At 31.7% G+C, this 20,720-nt stretch overlaps 3 protein-coding genes across 4 annotated transcripts; all 3 read right to left on the bottom strand.

Moving 5' to 3' along the window:
• Positions 1 to 1,393: 1,393 nt before the first annotated feature.
• On the bottom strand, positions 1,394 to 6,504 carry LOC110649639 (MLO-like protein 13). 2 transcript variants are annotated; one of them, XM_021804304.2, is made up of 15 exons: positions 5,961 to 6,504; positions 5,713 to 5,829; positions 5,027 to 5,084; positions 4,019 to 4,227; positions 3,532 to 3,648; positions 3,153 to 3,207; positions 2,962 to 3,062; positions 2,785 to 2,859; positions 2,591 to 2,679; positions 2,459 to 2,508; positions 2,329 to 2,369; positions 2,023 to 2,220; positions 1,873 to 1,940; positions 1,724 to 1,784; positions 1,394 to 1,609 (listed from the first exon to the last, which is right to left on the bottom strand). In XM_021804304.2, the coding sequence occupies exons 2-15, from the start codon at positions 5,827 to 5,829 to the stop codon at positions 1,394 to 1,396; spliced, it is 1,455 nt and encodes a 484-aa protein (XP_021659996.2). In that variant the 5' UTR covers positions 5,961 to 6,504. The 2 variants fall into 2 exon arrangements, with proteins under 2 accessions (XP_021659996.2, XP_057987921.1); XM_058131938.1 differs by lacking the exon at positions 5,961 to 6,504 and having other exon boundaries at positions 5,713 to 5,903.
• Positions 6,505 to 6,740: 236 nt separating this feature from the next.
• LOC110649638 (endoglucanase 25) lies at positions 6,741 to 10,340 on the bottom strand. Its single transcript, XM_058131937.1, has 6 exons — positions 9,753 to 10,340; positions 9,345 to 9,655; positions 8,612 to 9,070; positions 7,858 to 7,993; positions 7,593 to 7,765; positions 6,741 to 7,495 (listed from the first exon to the last, which is right to left on the bottom strand). The coding sequence occupies exons 1-6, from the start codon at positions 10,132 to 10,134 to the stop codon at positions 7,094 to 7,096; spliced, it is 1,863 nt and encodes a 620-aa protein (XP_057987920.1). The 5' UTR covers positions 10,135 to 10,340; the 3' UTR covers positions 6,741 to 7,093.
• A 7,786-nt stretch (positions 10,341 to 18,126) lies between these two features.
• On the bottom strand, positions 18,127 to 18,740 carry LOC131172112 (probable voltage-gated potassium channel subunit beta). Its single transcript, XM_058133063.1, is given in 2 exon segments — positions 18,127 to 18,677; positions 18,680 to 18,740. Coding segments are annotated over 2 exon segments (612 nt in total).
• Between the last annotated feature and the right edge of the window lie 1,980 nt (positions 18,741 to 20,720).

The following is a 20,720-nucleotide window of genomic DNA, read 5'->3' as shown; positions in this document are numbered from 1 at the left end:
ATTCTATATAGATAGAATTTATATTCCTAATTAAGTACAGTAATTATAAGATATTTGTAGATAAATCTTAACGGTTGAAATGTACGGTTAGTTGATGGGATTTTGTTAAACATTTTATTTTTCTCGCAATTTTTTTACTACGCATATTCTTCAATTTACAAAAGAAAATGCTTAATGTTTATGAAAGTAATATAATAAAAAATAAAAAATTCCAATCCCACAAACAATAATTAAAAGTTTGACATAAAAATTTCTCTTTTCACAAAACCTTCAATTTTATCAATTTCATAATGAACAAAATAATAATTTATTAATTTTTATTCAAAATAAAAATAATTATATATAAAAGGAGACATAAAAAATAGAATAAATTATTCTTTAATCTCTTGATTATATCAAAATTAATGATGTGGTTCTCTTGTTTTCAAAATAAATAATTCAGTTCATCACATTTGATGATTCTGTTAATTGTTTGGTCATTCTATCTATTTTTGTCAATTTAACCGCTTAGTTAAATGATTAAAAGGTGGTCAATAAGTAACTAAAGTGTTAATAATGATAAAAACTTAAGAAAGAAAATGTTTATAATGGTAAAAACTCAAGTACGAAAATGTTTATAATGGTAAAAACTCAAGTACGAAATTGTGTATGATTAATAGTAAAAGTTCGGGAAAAACAGACGGAGGGATGAAAGTGTATAACAGAATTAAAATTAAGAGACTAACTAATATATTTTTCAAAATATGATGATCAAGTCATTAGTTTCACTATAATACAGAGACTAAATATTAATTTTCTCTAAAAAATATTTGGAAACCCAGAAAATCCCATTCGATTCTTGTTGCCAACTTTTTAATAGTCAAACTAGGAATTTTTTTTTTTATTTGTTAATTTGATTAAGGTTAATTTTAGATATATATTGTTAGTTGAATCAAATGAACCTATACGAAAATGCGATAAATTAATAGGAGGGAATAGGAAAAGGTGGAGATTCAAAATGATGAGCTTGCTAAAATCAAAATATTTACAAATTTTTGAATATTGATGCTGAACTAATCTCAAACAGAGTTGAATAGCCAAAAAATATATATATATATATTCATATAGTTGATTCTAACCCATTTGAAATTAAGATTTAGTTGTTATTGTATTATTAGTTGAATTATCATCCTCACTTAGAAATTTTACTCATATATATTAAGATTTTGAGAACCAAAACTACAAATTTAACATAAACAAAGTTGACAAAACTTAATTACCTCAAGTAAAATCTAATATAAACTATTAGCATTTAATACACAGGCAAATTGAAGGAATTTGAGTGAGGAATTTCCATCATTAACAACAATATCACTTGGGAGAAGAATGATTCAACAACAGAAGAGGGTATATATTAAAAAAGGTTGGCATCATTTCTTGAATGCTCAGTTACTGATGCTGAAGTTGCTTCTATAACAATCATTTCTTGTGCAGCACTCTGAGATGTTTCTGCTATCAACTGATCGGTATGAGCCGGAGTCTCATGTATTCCAGAAGGCATATTTGCCCAGCGAGTTATCAATGATTGTGTAGGACCACGAAAAACTCTTACTGTGTACTTGCTACCCATCTTCACTCACCAAAGAAAAACTAAAGTCAGCACAATGAAACTCATGATTTTTCTGTATGTAATGCAAGCAGAATAAAAGAAAACTTGGTGTATAGGTAGTGGTTTTTTACCCACCTGGGAGACTAGAGCATACAAAGGCAAGGTGCTGTAACTGCAGAGCACTTGGACAATCAAACTGGACTCACCCACAAGCCAAAGTAATTATGTTATTATGTATGCAATTGCAAGCAAGATCATATTTACGTATATGGATTATTGATTACCCCATAATAAGTCTCGGCACGATGTAGCCCAGTTTTTCCATGATGCATGATTCAAATCCATAAGTGCACTGCATATGCAGATTGCAGATTGAATTTTATGATGGAAAAACAAAAGGAATATAATGCAAGTATAAAGAAAATTCAACATACCCATATCCAGAAGAAGAAAGCAATCTCAAATGAATTTTGAAACAGGATGAAGTGAATCAAGTGAAGAATAATGACAGGCTTCCCAAACCAAAAGTGATCATCAGAAGGCTTCACTTCCTTGTTGTCTGTCTGCTCATTGGCCTCATGAGCCATACGGGCGATTATGTGTTCTAGCTTAGCACCTACTAGCAGCAGAAGCTGCAATTCCACCAATCTCAGATCAATGTTATTGTGCTTGTATTATAATTACTTTCAATACTGATGTATTCATTGAAGATATTGAGTGTTTTCATGCAAAGCACTTACAATTAAAGGCAAAAAAGCTAACCAAAAGTATGTGTGCCACCCTGCATACAATATTTTCATGTCATGTTATTAAACCAGCAGGGTATTTTCAGTCCCTTAGAGGCAAAAAATGAAAGGTAAGAAGAGTTACCTTCTACATTTAGCAGCAGAAAGATCACCACAAAGAGCCACAGGTACCAGCTATTGGGGAATGTTAATTATTAGCTGGCATTCAAGTGCAATTTGGCAGTTGATAGGAATCATGCTTATTAAGAAGACTTACCTTATGCCAACAATTTGCTTGAAATCCATTTGAAGATTCCGCAAAATGTATTCATGAAAATTAAACTGAGACATATGAGGAAAATGTGCCTGGAAATCAAGGAAATGTAAGTGTCACATACCTTGCAACTTGCTGCAAAAGCATGTAAAAAGAAGAAGCTAATATACTAATTCATTGTGTAATTGAAACTTGACCTTGATAAATCCTTGTCGAAGGGCAATGTAATCTGACTTGGTAATAGAGCCAGTAAAATGTTTGAAGAATGATATCTGAAAACAAGCACACAGACAAAACACTGATTTATCATAGCCCTTCTATGCTTTCATCAAAGACGAAGAACAAGATAAGAAATAGGATGACTCGAGACTTACCAACCAGCTTATAACTGCTGCCTTTCTCCAAAATCCTTTTGTGTGTTTATGAAGGAACTTGGTCAAGTGATGGTGGTGTTCTTCTGCAATCTTAGTTTGACCTACAAAGTAAATTGATTAGTTTCACACAAGCAAAGCTGAATAATATAAACTAAGCACTTAAGACAGAAAGTTGTCTCCATTCATGCAACCTTCTGGTTCTGGTTTAGGCTTTATTGAATCTTCCCAAGCCTTCCATTGCCTTATCTACATTTAGGTAATTGAGCATTGTTATATGAAATTTAAAGAAAATGTTCAACAACAAAAAGATGTGGCATCTGGGAAACACATTAAAGTTGAGAGAGATGAAACAGTATGATCAAATTACTTATACATTTATTCAATTAGAACAAACAGAAGAAATTAGTGAATTAGTATAAAAAATGATGATTACAAGCCTAAAACAAATAAGACATATCAGTTACTAAAGTTTGTGCTTTATTTGTTCTTTGAGAAGGGGGAAAAAAAGATGAACAACAAATTCAATTATTGTGCAGCAGAGTCTAAACTTGGGAAGCATTGATACATTACCCTTGCTCCACCCAGAACCATTGTAGAGGCACAGAATATCACTTGCACAACTGCCAAAACAAAGATGAAAATATGAAGCTGGTGCAATGCTTCCAATGAAAACAGTTGAACCTTCCCCTGTGTAAGAAAAAGAGAACAGCACAAATAAGTTTGACACATAAGATCTAATACAAGCACAAGCTAGATAAATGATTTTCCTGAAATCCATTTCACTTGCATCTATAATGAATAACCATCATTTTGGTGGTATGACACCTTCAGGAGAGAGTAAGACCATTCCTAGAGTTGGAGAAGAGATGTTGAGGAAAATTAATGGTGAAATTAATAGCTAGTAAAGGCAAAACATGTCAATATAATCAGGTCTATTTATAGCTCCTTTTTTCTCCTATTGATGTAATAACAAGGTAATTTTTAATTGCATAATCATCAACCTGTTGATAGGAAGTTACTGACAAATTTTCTCAGAATTAAAGCATAAGTCAGATACCTTATGAACACAGTGAGCTGCATTACTACTTGCAGACAACAACCGTCGTCGATTGTTTATGACATGAAAATATTTTTCATGACTGCTGCTCTCAGTTTTTCTCTTACATGGGAGCATGATAGCTGCAAGATGAGGTGGAATGCAAAAGCGGCTTATTGCACCTTGAGTGACAGTTAGCAGAAGGGAAATGAACCCTAAAAGCATCAATTCTGTTGACAAGCATCAGAAAAAGTTTTGTTAGGCAAGACAAATGAATCTAGAAACCTGTAATCAGATCAACTATATCTTAGGATGCATTGTGACTTCTTAGTCTTGACCAGAATAATTATTTCAGGGAAATAATAAGCAAAACCAGCAATCTGTCAAAAAGACTTCAGGGACATATTCAGCATTGAATTATGGCTCATATATTTTATTAGAAGGAAATTTACAGTTCACTAAGGTCCCCAGCAGAGAAGGAGCACCAAAACGGGGGCATTTTTTTTATTATGGAAGGCGATTATATAAATCCTATTTTTATTAGCAATTCTGATATGAGAATTAGGTCAATATAAATAGAGCTGTAAGATTCTCATTCTCATATAGTGAAAAAAGCAGGCAATTGACCGTGGATGTAGGCACACTTGCCAAACCATGTAAAGTTATTGTGTTCATTCTCTATCTCTATTTTCTAATCTGCGTGTGTGTTCAATGGTGTTTTCCGCTAACAATTCAGCAGACAATCTAAATCCAACACATAATAACTCTTAAATTGCAGATAATAACTTGGATTTGCAAGTGAAGTTATTGTATGAATAATTTTCTATTATACAGCAGACATAATTTTCTGATCAACCTTACATAATAAATAATGTATGCATTTCCTTTTCCAGCTAAGTTGAACTGAATAAAGAGGCTTGAAAGTGCAAGAGTGCAACTATTATTAAGCAAAGAATGTTATCATCAAACATCAGATGCATGTTGTGCAGAAAGGCACTGGAGGAAAGGATAGTGACAGAAGAATCAAACCTTCTTCTAATTTTTGTAGGGCTTCAAATAATGCGTCTTGTTTCTTTTTCTTCAACCACTGAATTGCCAAACCAAACACAAGAATCAATCTTTCATATTTAAGTTCCAACTTATGCACTGAAAAAACTCCATAACTCAAAAAGGCAGAGGAAAGGCTACAATGTGAATTGCACAAACATGTCATGCCAGGTGACTAAAACTGTTGCTTCATGAGCACATTGCTAAACATTAATGCATGCTCAACCCTTGATTGCTTGACAGTTCAGGATCCAGTCAGCTGATACAGTATTTGAACAGGATATGGATATGAAAAGCTAATGCATTTAAATTAAAGAACTTGATCATTTGATCAATGTATGATCAAAGTAACACTTGCAGTTCACTCTGCATAAATTCCCACATTCATTTCCAAAACTAATAGCAATCACCAGAATTGCATCAATTGGAAAAAGTTTCCTTCCAGTAAAGTATTCATTTTGGCTGAAATATGCAATCATACAATAAAAAGCCTTAATGCCAAACTAGTTGATATCGGCTATATGTATTCCCTATTAGACACTAGGTCCGCATCAATATCTAATACTTAACAAATATGCTACCATAAACAAATAACAAAGGGCAGGGGAAAGAAATGTTTCCTAGCTCAAGATTGTAAAGAGACTATATGAAAAAGATAGATTATGTACCTTCCCAAGATTATGAAGACCACGTTCTGCAAAAAAAGAGATTAGAACGATGACGAAACAGACAACAGCAACTACCCATGTTGGTGTATACTCCAAAGAATTAGACTCTTCTGCCATCTGGTAATGCACAGCAAAATCAATTCAAAGTTGGCTTCCAAATTGAAGAAATATATGGATCAGAAAGCTACGAAGATGGCAAAGAATAAACAAAAATAAAAGCTCAAGGAAAAGAATAAAATCAACAGTACCTAAAAGCGAAAATCAAAGGTGTCCATTTTAAGGAACGCACAGAATTTGCCAAGTTTGACAGGAAAGTAACCTTTGAACAGAGGCGGCGGAGTACTGAAAAGAATCGCTTGAACCTGACATCTAATGAGTCTTCACTTCAATCAACAAGCAGTTACAAGTTCTACCACTTTCATCTCTTCATTTATTATTGCTTCAAAAACAGTAGTGAAATTTTTTTTGCTGCAATTAACATTGCAGAAACATACCTTTTAAAAAATTCATGATATCACTGGCTCAATGGATCCTGAGAATTATGACAGCAGGTAGCCTTTTACACCAAGCAAACCTAAAGATGCTTGTCATTGTTCAATTTTCCTCTGACGGTGGGTAAAACTATATTCAGAGCATACACTTTTGCTAACAGAGTGATGACTCGGCATCTCTTTAGGACGGAAAGAGAGAGCTCACAACTTGTTTCCCTAAATATGCACATGCAGCTCACAACAACCATGGCCACGTTCTGGGTTGGGCCCAAAACTGACCTGATTAAACCTAAGACAGAACTCTTGAACCTTAATCAAGAACTTAAATGGACTCCACCCAGATTGAACCAAAACTGTCTTAAAACTAGAATCAAATTGGCCCGTGGTCCAATTCAAGATCCTCCCCCATTAAACAGGAATTGCCGGTTCCGGGGACCGTATCCAGCCTCTGGTTCTCTCTGCCTCACAATAAACATACAAATGGAAAAAATAAATAAAGATATAAATGAGAAGAAACATATTCAGCGAGCACTAATGTCAGACATTAAATGGCAGTTTATTGTTAATAAATTTTGTACTGTTCAGATTCAAATGTTTCAAAGAATACAAGATTTGATATCTTACACATTATACTATGTATATATCACAAAAATTCAAACAAGAGAAATTCCGAGATGCAGAATATCAATTTCTTAATGCTTGTCTGAATCCATCAGGCCTCGCACAACTGTCTTCACAAACATTGTCCAATGCATTGTTTCCTATGCCTCATCTTCTTCCTCAATTTTGCATTACCATTACTTCCAAATCTAAGTTCAAAGATCTGCTGCAGCTAATTCCTCTAACCATAAGTCACATAAGACGCACTTTAACTAAAAAATACAGGCAGCTTAGGGTTTCCAGGGTGCTGGAGGCGGTGGTGGAGTGGGGAACATTGGAGGAACAGCTGAGAAAATGGTGTTCTTGTCAATCCCGGTAGTCCTGTCACCTGACAAAGCAACAAGTGCTGCAACTAGACCTGCATTGCCAGCAAGAGTTGGTTCTGTGTAATTGTAGTTGGTACGAACATCGTGGAAACCATCGTGCTTGTCAGGGCCAGCAACCATGGCTCCAACCAGTGTATTTGGGTTAGGCTTGGAGGAGTCCCTCCACTTCCACCCTCCCTTGCAGTTGTACTTGATCTTGTCCTTACGGATGGATGCACCTCTGTGGTGGACATGCCTTGGGTAATGATTACCAAAACCCACAACATAGCTCATTTTCCGAGGATTTTTGCCCAATATATAATCAACCTGCCAAAACAACAGAGCAAACAATGAAGTTATCGACCATCATCTCTTGACAAGTTCATTATACACCACCTTATTAATCAGAACAAATACAACATACCTGGGTCTTGGCAAATTCACGCAATACATCAGTTGAGTAGAAATTTGGTCCACAGTACCATCCAGGCGTATCTGCAGCTTCGAGATAATCACTAAATAGGGTGGCAAGGAAGGCTGCATTGACAACATACTGAAGTGGCTGAGGTGCCCCGTGGTTTAACTGGATCAATCCTCCTGTAGAACATAATCAAAGAGCAACAATGAGATCCCACAAGTAGACTTATAAAACAAATGATGGGAGGCCAAAAAAATAAGTGATGATTTACCTTTGGTTCTGTTAAAGCTTGTAAAAATTGGCAGGTAAGAACACATGATTATACTGGTCTGGTTGTGAAATGTCCTTAATATTTCTTCATATGGATATCCAGGGCTCAAGAACAGCCTCAAACGACTCAGAAGCACCTAGTTACACAATGACAGATATCGCATCAACAAAACAGACATGACATCTCCAGAAAATATGGAAGTTCATAAAAAAAGAACTAAGTAAATTTGAAATGAATTAAACATAATCCGAGACCACGCATCATAGTTAATTTACTGATGTGTAATGCATCTAATTAGAAAAACATCATTGCCATTACTGCAAATGTGACAGTATTTTCATGTCGTATGGCAGTTGATTCACTTCAAAAATATACAAGCCGCAGCATCATAACAAGAGAGAGAGAGTTAATAATTGATTTAAAGGAAACCTGAAATACTTAATAATTTTTCCAGAAAGAGGCACATAAATGCCCAGGTGAAATGTTGTTAAAAATAAAAAAAATCAATTCACTTAGAGCAATAGGTGCAATTAAACAAAAACCAACAGTTTCATCAAGCAGTAAATGTAGCTGTCCTTTTAAGATCAAAATCCTAAAGATGCTTGTTAAGCATATGCATTGAACTATGATGACAAAACTCATGAAAATACAAAGATAGGACATGAACATGGAAAGAACTAACTGCTGTAATATATCAATTGCAAAGTTAGATGATAAAGAACAAACAGGGTAATCAGAAACTTCAATAACAGACCTGAGCACCAGTGAGCTTATTATCCCAGCTAAGCACACCGTAGTATGGCCCTCCCGAGAAAGCACCAGCATGCTTGGCCAAACCACGGGTGGTAGCAAGCTGAAGATAAGTATTATTGCCAGTAGCATAGTAGAGCCAAGCTCCACCCCAAATAAACTCATCCCAGTAGCTAGTTGAATTATAGAAAAGGGCAGCCTCTGTACTCGAACTATATCTACCTCGTTGGCCCCTTGCGAATTTAAATAGAGTTTTAGCACCATGAACGAGTTTTTGTGAGTAGGCCTTGTTATCTTTGAAAACAATGGATGCAGATGCTAAGGCAGCAGCCATTTCAGCAGCAAGATCCGAACAACTACTGCATTGAGTAACACTTCGTGGGTAATCAATGTCCTCAGGGCGCATCCAGCAATAATGATCATTAGGAGACGTATTTCCTCCAGAAGTATCTCCTGAACCAACCTGTCGAAAAGGGTTGAATATGTGCACATCAGACCCAAAATCCAATCAAAGATCCACAAACCAATAACAAAAACAATAATACCAAGCAAGATTAAACTGATACACTATTTCCATTGCAAAATCAAGTATCAAGAGTAATCAAGAAGTCATCCAAATTGTTCAATTACAAGTTTTTCAGAAATAACAAGAATGGGTAAATCATGGATGATACTGTCAGCAGCTTAAACGCAGAAGATGAGATATGTACAGTTTGTAAGTGCAAGCATAGAATCACCTGTGCAGCAATGGTGTTGATAGTATCTGCAGTATGATTGAAGCATTTGAGAAAGTAATCAGTTCCCCACTTAATAATATCTTTGACATGATTGAGCTCCCCAGCTGCTTCATACTTAGCACTGTACTCTATAACGCTCCAGCTCAGCATGGTCATAGCAAAAGAAGCAGGGAAGTTGAACTTAATAGCATCTCCGGCGTCGTAATACCCACCAGCCAGATCTTTGAAAATCGTACCCGTCGCCGATTTCCCATCATTTACACAAGAATTACCTCTCCACGACACGTTATTGTGCTTTGGAAGTTTCCCAGCTGAATAAATTGCATCAAAAAGAGAGGAGATCAGATCTGATGAGATTCTGAGCTTATACAAAGAGATCAAATTAAGCAAAAGAGAAAAGAACATTACATCGTTGGGCATTGAAGAACATGAGTGCCTTGTGGAGAGCAAGAGTGTAATTATCCGGAGGGGATTTAGAGTGGTGGTGGCGAGGCACAGTCTTGACGATGAGAGTAATGAAACCAGCCAAGAAGCCGGAAACGAGAAGAGTACCGACAGTCCAGACGAAGATCTTGCGACTAACGATGATACAACCGAGATCGACGTATTTCTTCTTCTTCTTCTGCTCAGTTGGTCCAAGAAGCCAGCTCTGTTGAGTCTCGTCCAAAGGCCTAGACAGAGCAGCCCTGTCAAGGTCCTGAAGATTTCTACTCCGGTCATCGTCAGTGGCGGAATCCGCCGCGTTTATCTCCAGCGGACCGCCCCAGGGATCCCTTCCGTACATACTCATTTTCTATTTTCTCTTTTTTAAGTTGAATCAGCCGTAAATAAAATCAATTAGGAACCACTAGACACGGCAGATCTGAAAGGAGGAGGAGAAGAAGGCCAGAGGAGGAGACGGTGGCGTGGGAGTAAGGCTAGCCAGTGAAGAAATGTTAAAAAGGTGAACGATGAGTGGAGGTGCTTGACAGTGGGAACTGATGACGCTGGAAGTCAATAACAATAATATTAATAATAATCATTATTATTATACTAAAAAATAATATTCATATTTTTTAATTATTTTTTAAAATAAATTTAATTTATTATGTTAATTTTTTTTTTAAATTCAATCGAAGGCAATGAATATCAATCGATAAGCTATACAATGTCATCAAAATCTCCCCACTTTCTATGTTTTAAATAGGATTGGGTATTTAATTAAAATTAAATTAAATTAAATTAAATTATTAAAATTAAATTAATTAAATTATTATATTTTAAAAATTAAATTAAATTAAAATAAATAAAAAATAAATTAAAACGAATCAAAATAAATAAAAAATAAATTAAATTATTTTATTTTAATTTGATTCGATTTGAATTGATTATTTTTGAATTTTAATTAATTTTTTAATTTAAATTTATTTTTATAATATGTAATCTAATTTTAATTTTAGTTTGAATCTAATAATTATTAATTAATAAAATTAAATAATTTATATATATATAACTCTATATAATTCATAAATTTTTTATAAAAATAAATTAATTTAAAAATTCATAAAATAATTTAATTTGATTCGAATTAAAATAATCAAAATCTTATAATGTAAGATTAAATCGAATTTAATTATTTTAAAAATTAAATTAAATTATTAATTAATTAATAATTTAATTTAATCAATTTAAATAGAATAATATTTATTTTTAATTCAAAAAAAATCAATTAAATTATTCTAATTGATATTTATTATATTATTAATAGAATAGCGGACCAACGGATTTAATGATTTTGATTTAAAGTTTATAAAATTATTATATTATAATAAATAAATAAATTATTTATAATTACCTTTTTAAAAAATATTATTTAATTATTTCATTATCATTTGATAGATTAAATATTTCCCATAAAATTACTCAAGATAATGTGTGGCTTGTGACATTGACTAGGCCAGTAATGGACAAGGACATTCTGTCTAACTACAGCACATTTTAATTAGAACCTTCTCATTACCAGCTAAAGCCATCCCATCACCGCCAATCAATTAATATTTTGTTGGGCCCCACTTCAAAAAATAAAAATAAAAAATTTGTTTGGCAAATAAAATTTTTCAAGTAAAATTAAATATTTAATTTGTAATTATATTATTATAAAATAATAATTCTAATAGATTAAATGTATTTAAAAATTTCTCTTAATATTTATATTTTATTTAATTACAAAATAAAATTAAAAAGTGACTATATTAAAATCACTGATTTAAATTATAAAATCGTCATTATTAAAAAGTAATTATTTAAATATCACTTTTAATTTAAGTATAAAAAATTATGTATTTAAAATAAGAAAGAGAATTTTAAATAATTTAATTAAAATATATAATAAACTATTTAAAATTACATTGGCTATGCTTTAGCTTCACTTTTTCTTATAAGTTGTTGATCGTTGAAGTTGAAAGATGTCGTCCAACTAATGGCAGGTAGGCAATTCTGCCGTATTTACCTTTTCGCCCATTCACAACGTCACCGTTTTGCCACATATTTATATATATCTTTGTCTTTTCTCATTACATGTCATGGTGAAGATTAGCTGTTCAGATAGGGAGAAAGAAAGTTGCCACACGTTTACCCTTTGCCGACACTCCGAGATATTCCACCTGTTTTTTTTAAAAAAGAAAAGCAAATCACTGTCTATTTTTAATATTAGTATTTAAAAAATAAAAAAAGAGATAGTATTTCAAAATATTAGAGAAATATACTTTATTTATATAATTTTATTTTATAAATATTTTATTATTTTAAGTGGAAGTTTTTATATATTTTTAGAAATTTGTTATTTTAAATTTCAATTTAAATAATTTATGCGAATTTTTATATTATTAAAAATATTATGTTTATGTGAAAAAGAAAATATAATATAAAAGTTATTAAAAAAATATTATGTCCGCAAAAAGATATTACAAGAAATAAACTTATTTATGTACATTTTAAAATAAAGGGTAAATTGAAAAAAAAAAAACCTTGAATTTTCTTGTGTTTTTTAAATAAGATTTAATGTTAATTTCTTGATAAATATGTATTTAAAACTTCTATAGTGTTTAAAATGGAAAAACTGCTTAGGATCTTTGGTTTAACTATTAAATACTACTAATAATTGTTAGTTGATAACTGTTACTATTAGCTGATAGTTGATAGTTGATAGTTGATGATAGCTGATCTATATTAAGTATTTGGTAAAATTATATTTAGGTGTTATTGTTATATGTGAAATGACTAATAAGGGTATATATTATATAATTTATTTTATTATTTAAATAAATATAAAATTATAAATTTATTATATTATATTATTTATTATATTATTAAAATAAATATATAATTATTAATCTATTATATTATATCATTTATTTTATTATTGAATTAAGAAAATAATTAAATTTTTTTAAAAAATAATTAAATAACTTTAAAAATATAGATAAAAAATAAAGTAATTATTATTGTTAATAAAAAAACTTATAATTTATTTTAAGTTTTTAAGTATAAATAAATATTTTATATTTTATGTTATTAATAAAAAAATATTTTAACAAAGTTGAAGTATGTTAATTAAAATGTTAAAATTATAAATAAAAAAAGATAAAAGTATTAATAATATTAATTTTTAAGTTAAATAAAAAAAGATAATATGGTCAAAATAAAAAATAAAATTAAATCAGCTATCAACTGATAAGAAACAGCTCTAAAAATAGAGTTGATACAAACTGCAGCTGATGAGTATCATATTAATTACCCATCAGCTATCAACTTTATTTTTTTAAACTTGTCAAACACTCTGGTTCACCTGTTTTGGTGTCTATCAGCTATCAACTGAACGCAACAGGTAAACCAAATACCCTCTTAAACACAATAAAAAAAATGGAGTAAATTATAATTAATTTTTAAGATTTAGTAAAATTTATATATTAATTTTTATATTTTAATTAGTCTATTCATTCAATTTACTATTAATTATATAAAAAATATGAAAATGTCCTTAAATTTATTTTTAATATGAAATAATTTAGTATCTAAGATTTTATTTTATCAACAAAATAATCTTTTGGATTTAATTTATTATTTTTATTTGTAATTAAATAATATTATAAATTTATAATATAAATTTTATTATAAAATAGTCTTTTATTTATAATATTTATCATTTTAATTATAATATTATTTTATTTTATCAAAAAATTATTGGTGTATTATATATTTCAATTAAAAAATTTAATTAAAAAAATAATTTACACATTTCTGCATCCATATAAGTTCAAGCATGAACTAATATGTGAGCTTATGAAAATGTCAATAATTAAATAAATATATTTTAAAAATATAAAACTAATCTATATGTTTCATTAAATCTTAATAATTAAATTATAATTTATTCTAACCATAGTTTCCCTATTTGCTAATGCAGCATAAGTACAACGCATTTTTTTGTCAAAAAGTTAATAAAAAATCAAATAAACTCATTTATTTTCAATCAGATCATATAGGTTCAAAATTAAACTTTGGATCAAATAAGCTCATATACTTTTAATTAAGGCCGAATAAGTTCTTATCTAAATATTAATTTTATAATAATAAAATATTATTTTTTTAATTTTTTAAATGATAAAATATTAAAATAATAAATTTAATATTAACAATTTTTGTTCATCATGCTTTTCAATTTTTTAATTTAATTTTAATTAAAATTAATAAATAATTTTTAACATGCAAAATTAAGAAAAATAATATTTATTATTAAAAAATAATATTTTATTAGTAGTAAACTTATTTAACTTTATTAGAAAGTATAATGATTTATTTAGCCTACAACTTAATTTTAGATTAATTTAACCTTTTACTAAAAGTTCAAGATTTATTTTTTTTTTCCAAAAGTTAATTTCAATAACTTATCTAAAAATGCATTCGATAAATGCAAGAAATTACATATATTATTTTTTTAATAATAATAATAATAATAATAATAATAATAATAATAAGATTATTAATGATGGTGCTTAAACTAAAATTATAAAACATAAATAAAAATATATTTTAGAATTAGTATTATTTATAGTTAGGATAGAATATTTATTTCAATGATAATTAAATATCTTGTTTACATTTTCTGATTTTTATTGGTTCGTAAGATTTACTCTTCATGACCCTACTGACTTATAAGAGCAACCACACTATAAAAAGAAAAGATCAACTCAACTCAACTAAAACTTTATCCCAAAAATTTGGAGTCGGCTATATGGATTTGCTTTCTCTACGCTAAACGATTTTGGGTTAAATCCTCAGAAATGTGTAATGTTTCTAGGTCATGTTGTACTACTCTCCTCCAAGTCAATTTAGGTCTACCCATTTTTTTCTTTCTATCCTCTAAGCTAATGTGCTCTACTTGTCTAACTAGAGCCTCCATATGTTTACGCTTCACATGATCAAACCACCTCAATCTCTCTTCTCTCAACTTATCCTCAATTGGCACCACTCCTACCTTTTCTCTAATACTCTCATTATGGACTTTATCTAGTCTAATATGGTCACTCATCCACCTTAACATTATCATCTCTGCAACTCTTATCTTATACGCATATGACTCGTTCAGTGCCATACTCATTAACATTTTCATCTCTGCAATTCTTATCTTAGACGCATATATAAAAAGAAAAGATCATGAGAAATAAATCTAAGACACTCAAATAAAGTAATAAACACACGAATTAAAAGTTTACAATTAAAAATAAAAACACTATTTGGTTGTTAGAAAACTAAACTTTTAAGTGATTAATTAAGCCACTTATGAAAATGTAAATTAGAAGAAAGCAAATCTAAACCTCAAAGTCTTCTAAACTTTTGTTGCCCAAAAGCATCATAAAATGGATATATATACGTGCTTACATTTTAACATAAAAAATTAGGTCGAATACATCTTTTCACTCCTAAATTTTACAAAAAAAATCCCTTCAACATCCTAAATTTTTAAAAGTGAAATTAAGTTATCCTTGTGATCCTAAGACAAGAAAGCTTGAATAGTATATACGTTGACATGGACTAATTTAGATGGCATGGATAAGTGATAGAGAAAATTTTGAATAATTTAAATTATGGGCAAACAAATTTAATGGCAAAATTATAATTTTCCACAAAATTAAGGATGACTTCTTCTTTTTCTTTCCCTTTTGCAATCCCTTTTACTTTTATTGTTCTGTCTCCTCCAAGAAATTCCTCCACTTGTGTGCCTACATAATATCCCTATAAATTTCCTATCATTTTCCCCTAATTTCTACATAGAGGGCTAATTTAGAGACCCTAACTTTTGAATTTTATATTTTGTCTTGCGCAAGTTTGGTTTTTCGACGACCAAACTTGCCTAGACAGGCTTATTATAGTTTAGTCCCTTTCTTCTTGTTCTCTCTCTCCAAACACCCCACTTCCCTTGAATCTTCTTTCCTTCAAGACTTCATAAGACATTCTCTCTCTAACTATGGATTCTGATTACCCTAGGTGAGGGATATTACAAAGGTGCTCTATCATGGAATGCCCTGAATCCCTAATTTAATTACTTAATTACTGTTTTAGTTAGCATTTTTGTTAGTCTTTCATCTTGTTATCAGCCATATTGGAGTTCCTTGTAACGGTCAATAAATGTAACACCCCTTACCCGTCTACAGCGTAGCCGAGCAAGGCGTGCCACATTCGGTGCTGGAGTACCTTAACTTTTCTTACTTTATTCTTTTAATAATTTTAATCTCGTTATATTTTAAAATAAATTATATGCAAAGGAGAAACTAATGGAGTTTCTCCTATTCTATTACTATTTGGCGTGTTTCACTATTTACCTGTTAAAAATTTTAACAACATTTTCCAATGATAATCTCATTCATATCCATCATAACCATCTCATCATTTCAAATATCATTTATGTATTTCAATTTCACATTTATTTCCATTCATGCTCAATTCATAAAAAAAAAATCTCAAATTTCATTAATTTACATGATTTACAACCTAATTATCTAAATTCATAATTTACATGATATACAAATTAATTACATATAAAATAGCCAATTTATTAATTTACATCATATACATATTAAATACAATTTCATGATCTATATTACAACATAATAAATATTTATAATGTACAAAATACATTAATATGACCTATATGGACCCTATCTACATGCATTGCTGAGGAGGTGACACCTTGGACACTTCTGCAAACCCGAACTCCAAAACCCCAAGTCAAGGATCAGGCTCCAACCACTAGAGGAATTGTCCGCTTTGGCCGTAAACCTCACGATTTTGTCCCATAAGTGGAATGGAGAACTTCCCAAGAGGTCACCCATCCTAGGATTTCTCTTAAGCGAGCACACTTAACCCTGGAGTTCTTCCAACTCTCCAGGCCATTCCACCAAAAGGGACAAAACCATGAGGCTTACGGCCAAAGCAGACAATTCCTCTAGTGGTCGGAGCCTGACCATTACAATTGGTATCAGATCCGAAAGCTCCCTCGGTACGGTACTACAAGTGAAGACACTTGTGGCGGAAGCTGGTGGGCCACAAGGCCTTAAGGCAGTGCCCCAGTGATTCTGTTGAACATGGCAAAAAGCTCCCTGAAAGATGGGAAACACATCCCGCATCGGAATGAGAGCAAAAAGTAATGATATATAAAATGGGAGAACTAATTACTAGAGGCGCCTTTTAGTGGAATAGCCTGAAGAGGCGCCTTTTAGTGGAATAGCCTAGAAAGTTGAAAGAACTATAGGGTTAAGCGTGCTGGCTTGAGAGAAATCCTAGGATGGGTGACCTCCTGGGACGTTTTCCATTCCACCTATTGGACAAAACCGAGAGGCTTATGGCCAAAGCGGATAATTCCTCTCGTGGTTGGAGCTTGACCGTTACATTCCTAGTCAGTCATTCCTAGAAGAACATTCTATCCCTTTAAAGGCATATTTTGACCTAAACTAGGGAGGAATATTACAATAAGAATCTTACTCAAACAGGAATAATACTAAAATATGAGTGCTAAATAACATAGGAAATGATTCTCGATCCAATTAAGAAGTGTTTCACTGACTACAAAAAAAATACAAATTACACTAAAATTTTGAGTCATGCCCTAACAATTAGAATATCCAAACACACATTTATTTGTAATTCTTAAACATCATATATTTTAATTCAAAGGTTTTTATTCTAAATGATAATTTGGCTTTTCAAATTTTTAAATAAAAGTACTTTTGCATTGTAAATCAAATACTAAAAATTTGAAATATTATTTTACCTAAAAAATGAAAAGATAAAAAGTTATTTCACATAAGGTTATTTGACCCTTTTTTTTAAAAAAAAGAACTTAAATATAAATTTTAAGAGAGTTTGCAGTAACTTATTGGCATAATGCTTATTTTGGCCTTTAAAGTTATATCAAATAGTTATATATACTCTTAAAGTATTTTGGGGTTTAATTAAGCCTCTGAATTATTTAAAATAACATATTGAAGTCTAAAATTAACAAATATAGATGGCGTTTACTAATTAAAAGATTTAGGGATTTCTGATAAATTATTGGCATTAATTAATAAGACTAATTAACCAAGGATGCCTAACAACTGGTGAACAATTATTAAAAATAAAAAGAGAAGAACACGATCTCCCAAGCATGAAAATTTAATGGTAGATTCCAAGAGTTAGCGACAAAGAAATAAATTAACTAGAAAATCCACAATACATGCAATAAATCCAAGTAGGAAGCAATATATCAAACTCTTGCAATGATTATCAATAATGATTTTGGTAGTTTAGGGTTGCTTTGAACAACGGCCTCGATTTTTTCCATTACAGGAGGAGTGAGTAAGGGAATGAGTTCAATGGCCTTCATGTTCTTTAGAACTCGAGACTCTTTTATAGCACCAGTAATAACTTTGGAGACATTTGGATTAACAGCACACCAAGCAATTGCAAGTTGAGCTAAAGGAACACCAAGTTTATCAGTTATTAGCTTTAGTCCATCCACCTTTTTCAGCACATCATCAGCTAGTGACCTATTCGGTTTATATTTGATATTATCCAAAGAAAATCGAGTACTAGGAGGAATGGTTTTGGTGTTATACTTCCTAGTGAAGACTCCAAAAGTAAATGGACTCCACGTGGTGAGACCAAGGCCAAAGTTGGTGTATAGAGGAAGGAACTCCAATTCCACCTTATGCCTAGAGAGCAAATTATACTCAGGTTGCTCTATAATGGTTCCCACCAAGCCCAGCATCTCAACGATGCCCCATGCCTGCTATGTTGACCACTCACTAAACCCTATGCCCTCCCCTTATCTATCATATAATTCAATGCCCTCATCGTCCCTTCTATCATATAATTCATCGCCTCCTACCCTTTTCACTAGCATAACCCTAAGAATTGTCAAAGAAGTTTATACCATGGTCCTTGCATCATTGCAAGAGTGATTGACACTTTTTCACATCTAGTTGATTATTGAAGCTTACCCAGGCTCCCTATGGTAGTTGGCTCTGTTAAAATTTTGGAAGTGAAAATAGAGCAGAGTAAGTAGTTAAAAAACTGCAAAGAACCAGTTTTTTTTAAGATAATACTTCTCTCATATGGAGAGTTCATCAGGTTTTATATATGCAAAAAGAGAGTTACATCAGTCAATACACACCACCTACTGCTCTAACAACTACAACAGTAATTAAATAACAACTCTCAGCAAATTAGGCAGCAACTTAAGCCCAATCATACATGACCAAAAGAATGTTACATCAGTACAAAACACACAGCTGTGAAGACATAAACATAAACCAAAATAACTTCTAAGTATCTAGGAAAAATCTCATTACATCAACACTCCTCCTTGAGAGTTTTCCTGGATACTCCAAGCTTCTTTCTTATCTCTTCAAATCTGCTTTTAGGAAGAGCTTTGGTCAGAATATTAGCAAGTTGCATTTCAGACTTGCAATGAAGCAACTTAATCTCAGCATTTTTCTCAGCTTTCCTCAGAAAGTGATACTTCACTTTAATATGTTTAGTCCTCGCTGAATAGGATTATTAGCTATAGCAATTGCAGATTTGCTATCACACCAAATGACAGTAGGATCAACTTGTTCAACTCCCAAATCAACCATCAATTTTCTAAACCAAATGGATTGATTTGCAGCAGCAGCAGCTGATATATATTCAGCTTCAGCAGTAGATTGTACCACCACATCTTGCTTCTTTGAATTCCATGATATAGGACCTGATCCCACATAAAATACAAAACCAGATGTACTTTTTAAATCATCCAAACTGCCTGCCCAGTCACTGTCCACAAAACCTTCAAGCTTAACTTCCTTTCCCTTTAAATACCAAACACCATAGTCTGCAAAACCTCTAAGGTATCTCAATATTCTTTCAGCAGCAGCTAAGTGAATTTGACTCGGTGGATGCATATACCTAGATAGTAGACTAGCAGGGTACATTAAATCTGGTCTAGAAGCTGTCAAATATAGCAAACTTCTAATAAGACTTCTATACACTGAAGAATCTGCCTTTTCTACCCCATCATCCTTACTTAACTTCTCATTTTGATTGAGAGGAGTTGGCACAGACATGCAATTCTCCATGTTGAATTTTTTTAGCACATCAAGAGCATATTTCTTTTTAGTAATGAAAATTCCCGCATCCTCTTGATAGATTTCTAGACCCAAGAAATACTTCATGATTCCCAAATCTGACATCTCAATCTCCAGCTGCATATCCCTCTTGAATTTAGTTACAAACTTGTGTTCACTTCCAATCACAAGCATATCATCTACATACAGTGAGACCACCAGCTGAACTCCATTCTTGTCAGATTTTATATACAAAGTTGGCTCATTGTCACTCCTCCTGAATCCATGATGAGTCAAGTGTGAGTCAATTCTAGCATACCAGGTTCTTGGAGCTTGCTTGAGTCCATAAAGTGCTTTCTTGAGCCTATAAACCATGTCTTCTTTCCCAACAACTTCAAATCCCTCTGGTTGCTGAACATAAATTTCCTCAGTAAGAACTCCATTCAAAAATGCAGATTTGACATCTAGATGATAAACTGACCACCCATTTTGAGCTGCAAGGGATAGCAGCAATTTGATTGTGTCATGCCTAGCCACAGGTGCAAAAGTGTCTCCATAATCTACACTAGGTAACTGAGCATATCCCTTTACCACAAGCCTTGCTTTGTGTTTATATACCGAGCCATCTGGATTTATTTTAGTTCTATAAATCCATTTAACTCCAATAGCATTTCTCCCTTTTGGCTTAGTGGTGAGTTCCCAAGAATTACACATTTATTTGTAATTCTTAAACATCATATATTTTAATTCAAAG

The sequence above is a fragment of the Hevea brasiliensis genome, chromosome 13, assembly GCF_030052815.1.
Source record: "Hevea brasiliensis isolate MT/VB/25A 57/8 chromosome 13, ASM3005281v1, whole genome shotgun sequence".
NCBI lineage: Eukaryota > Viridiplantae > Streptophyta > Magnoliopsida > Malpighiales > Euphorbiaceae > Hevea > Hevea brasiliensis.
This window is presented reverse-complemented; position numbering and strand designations above follow the sequence as displayed.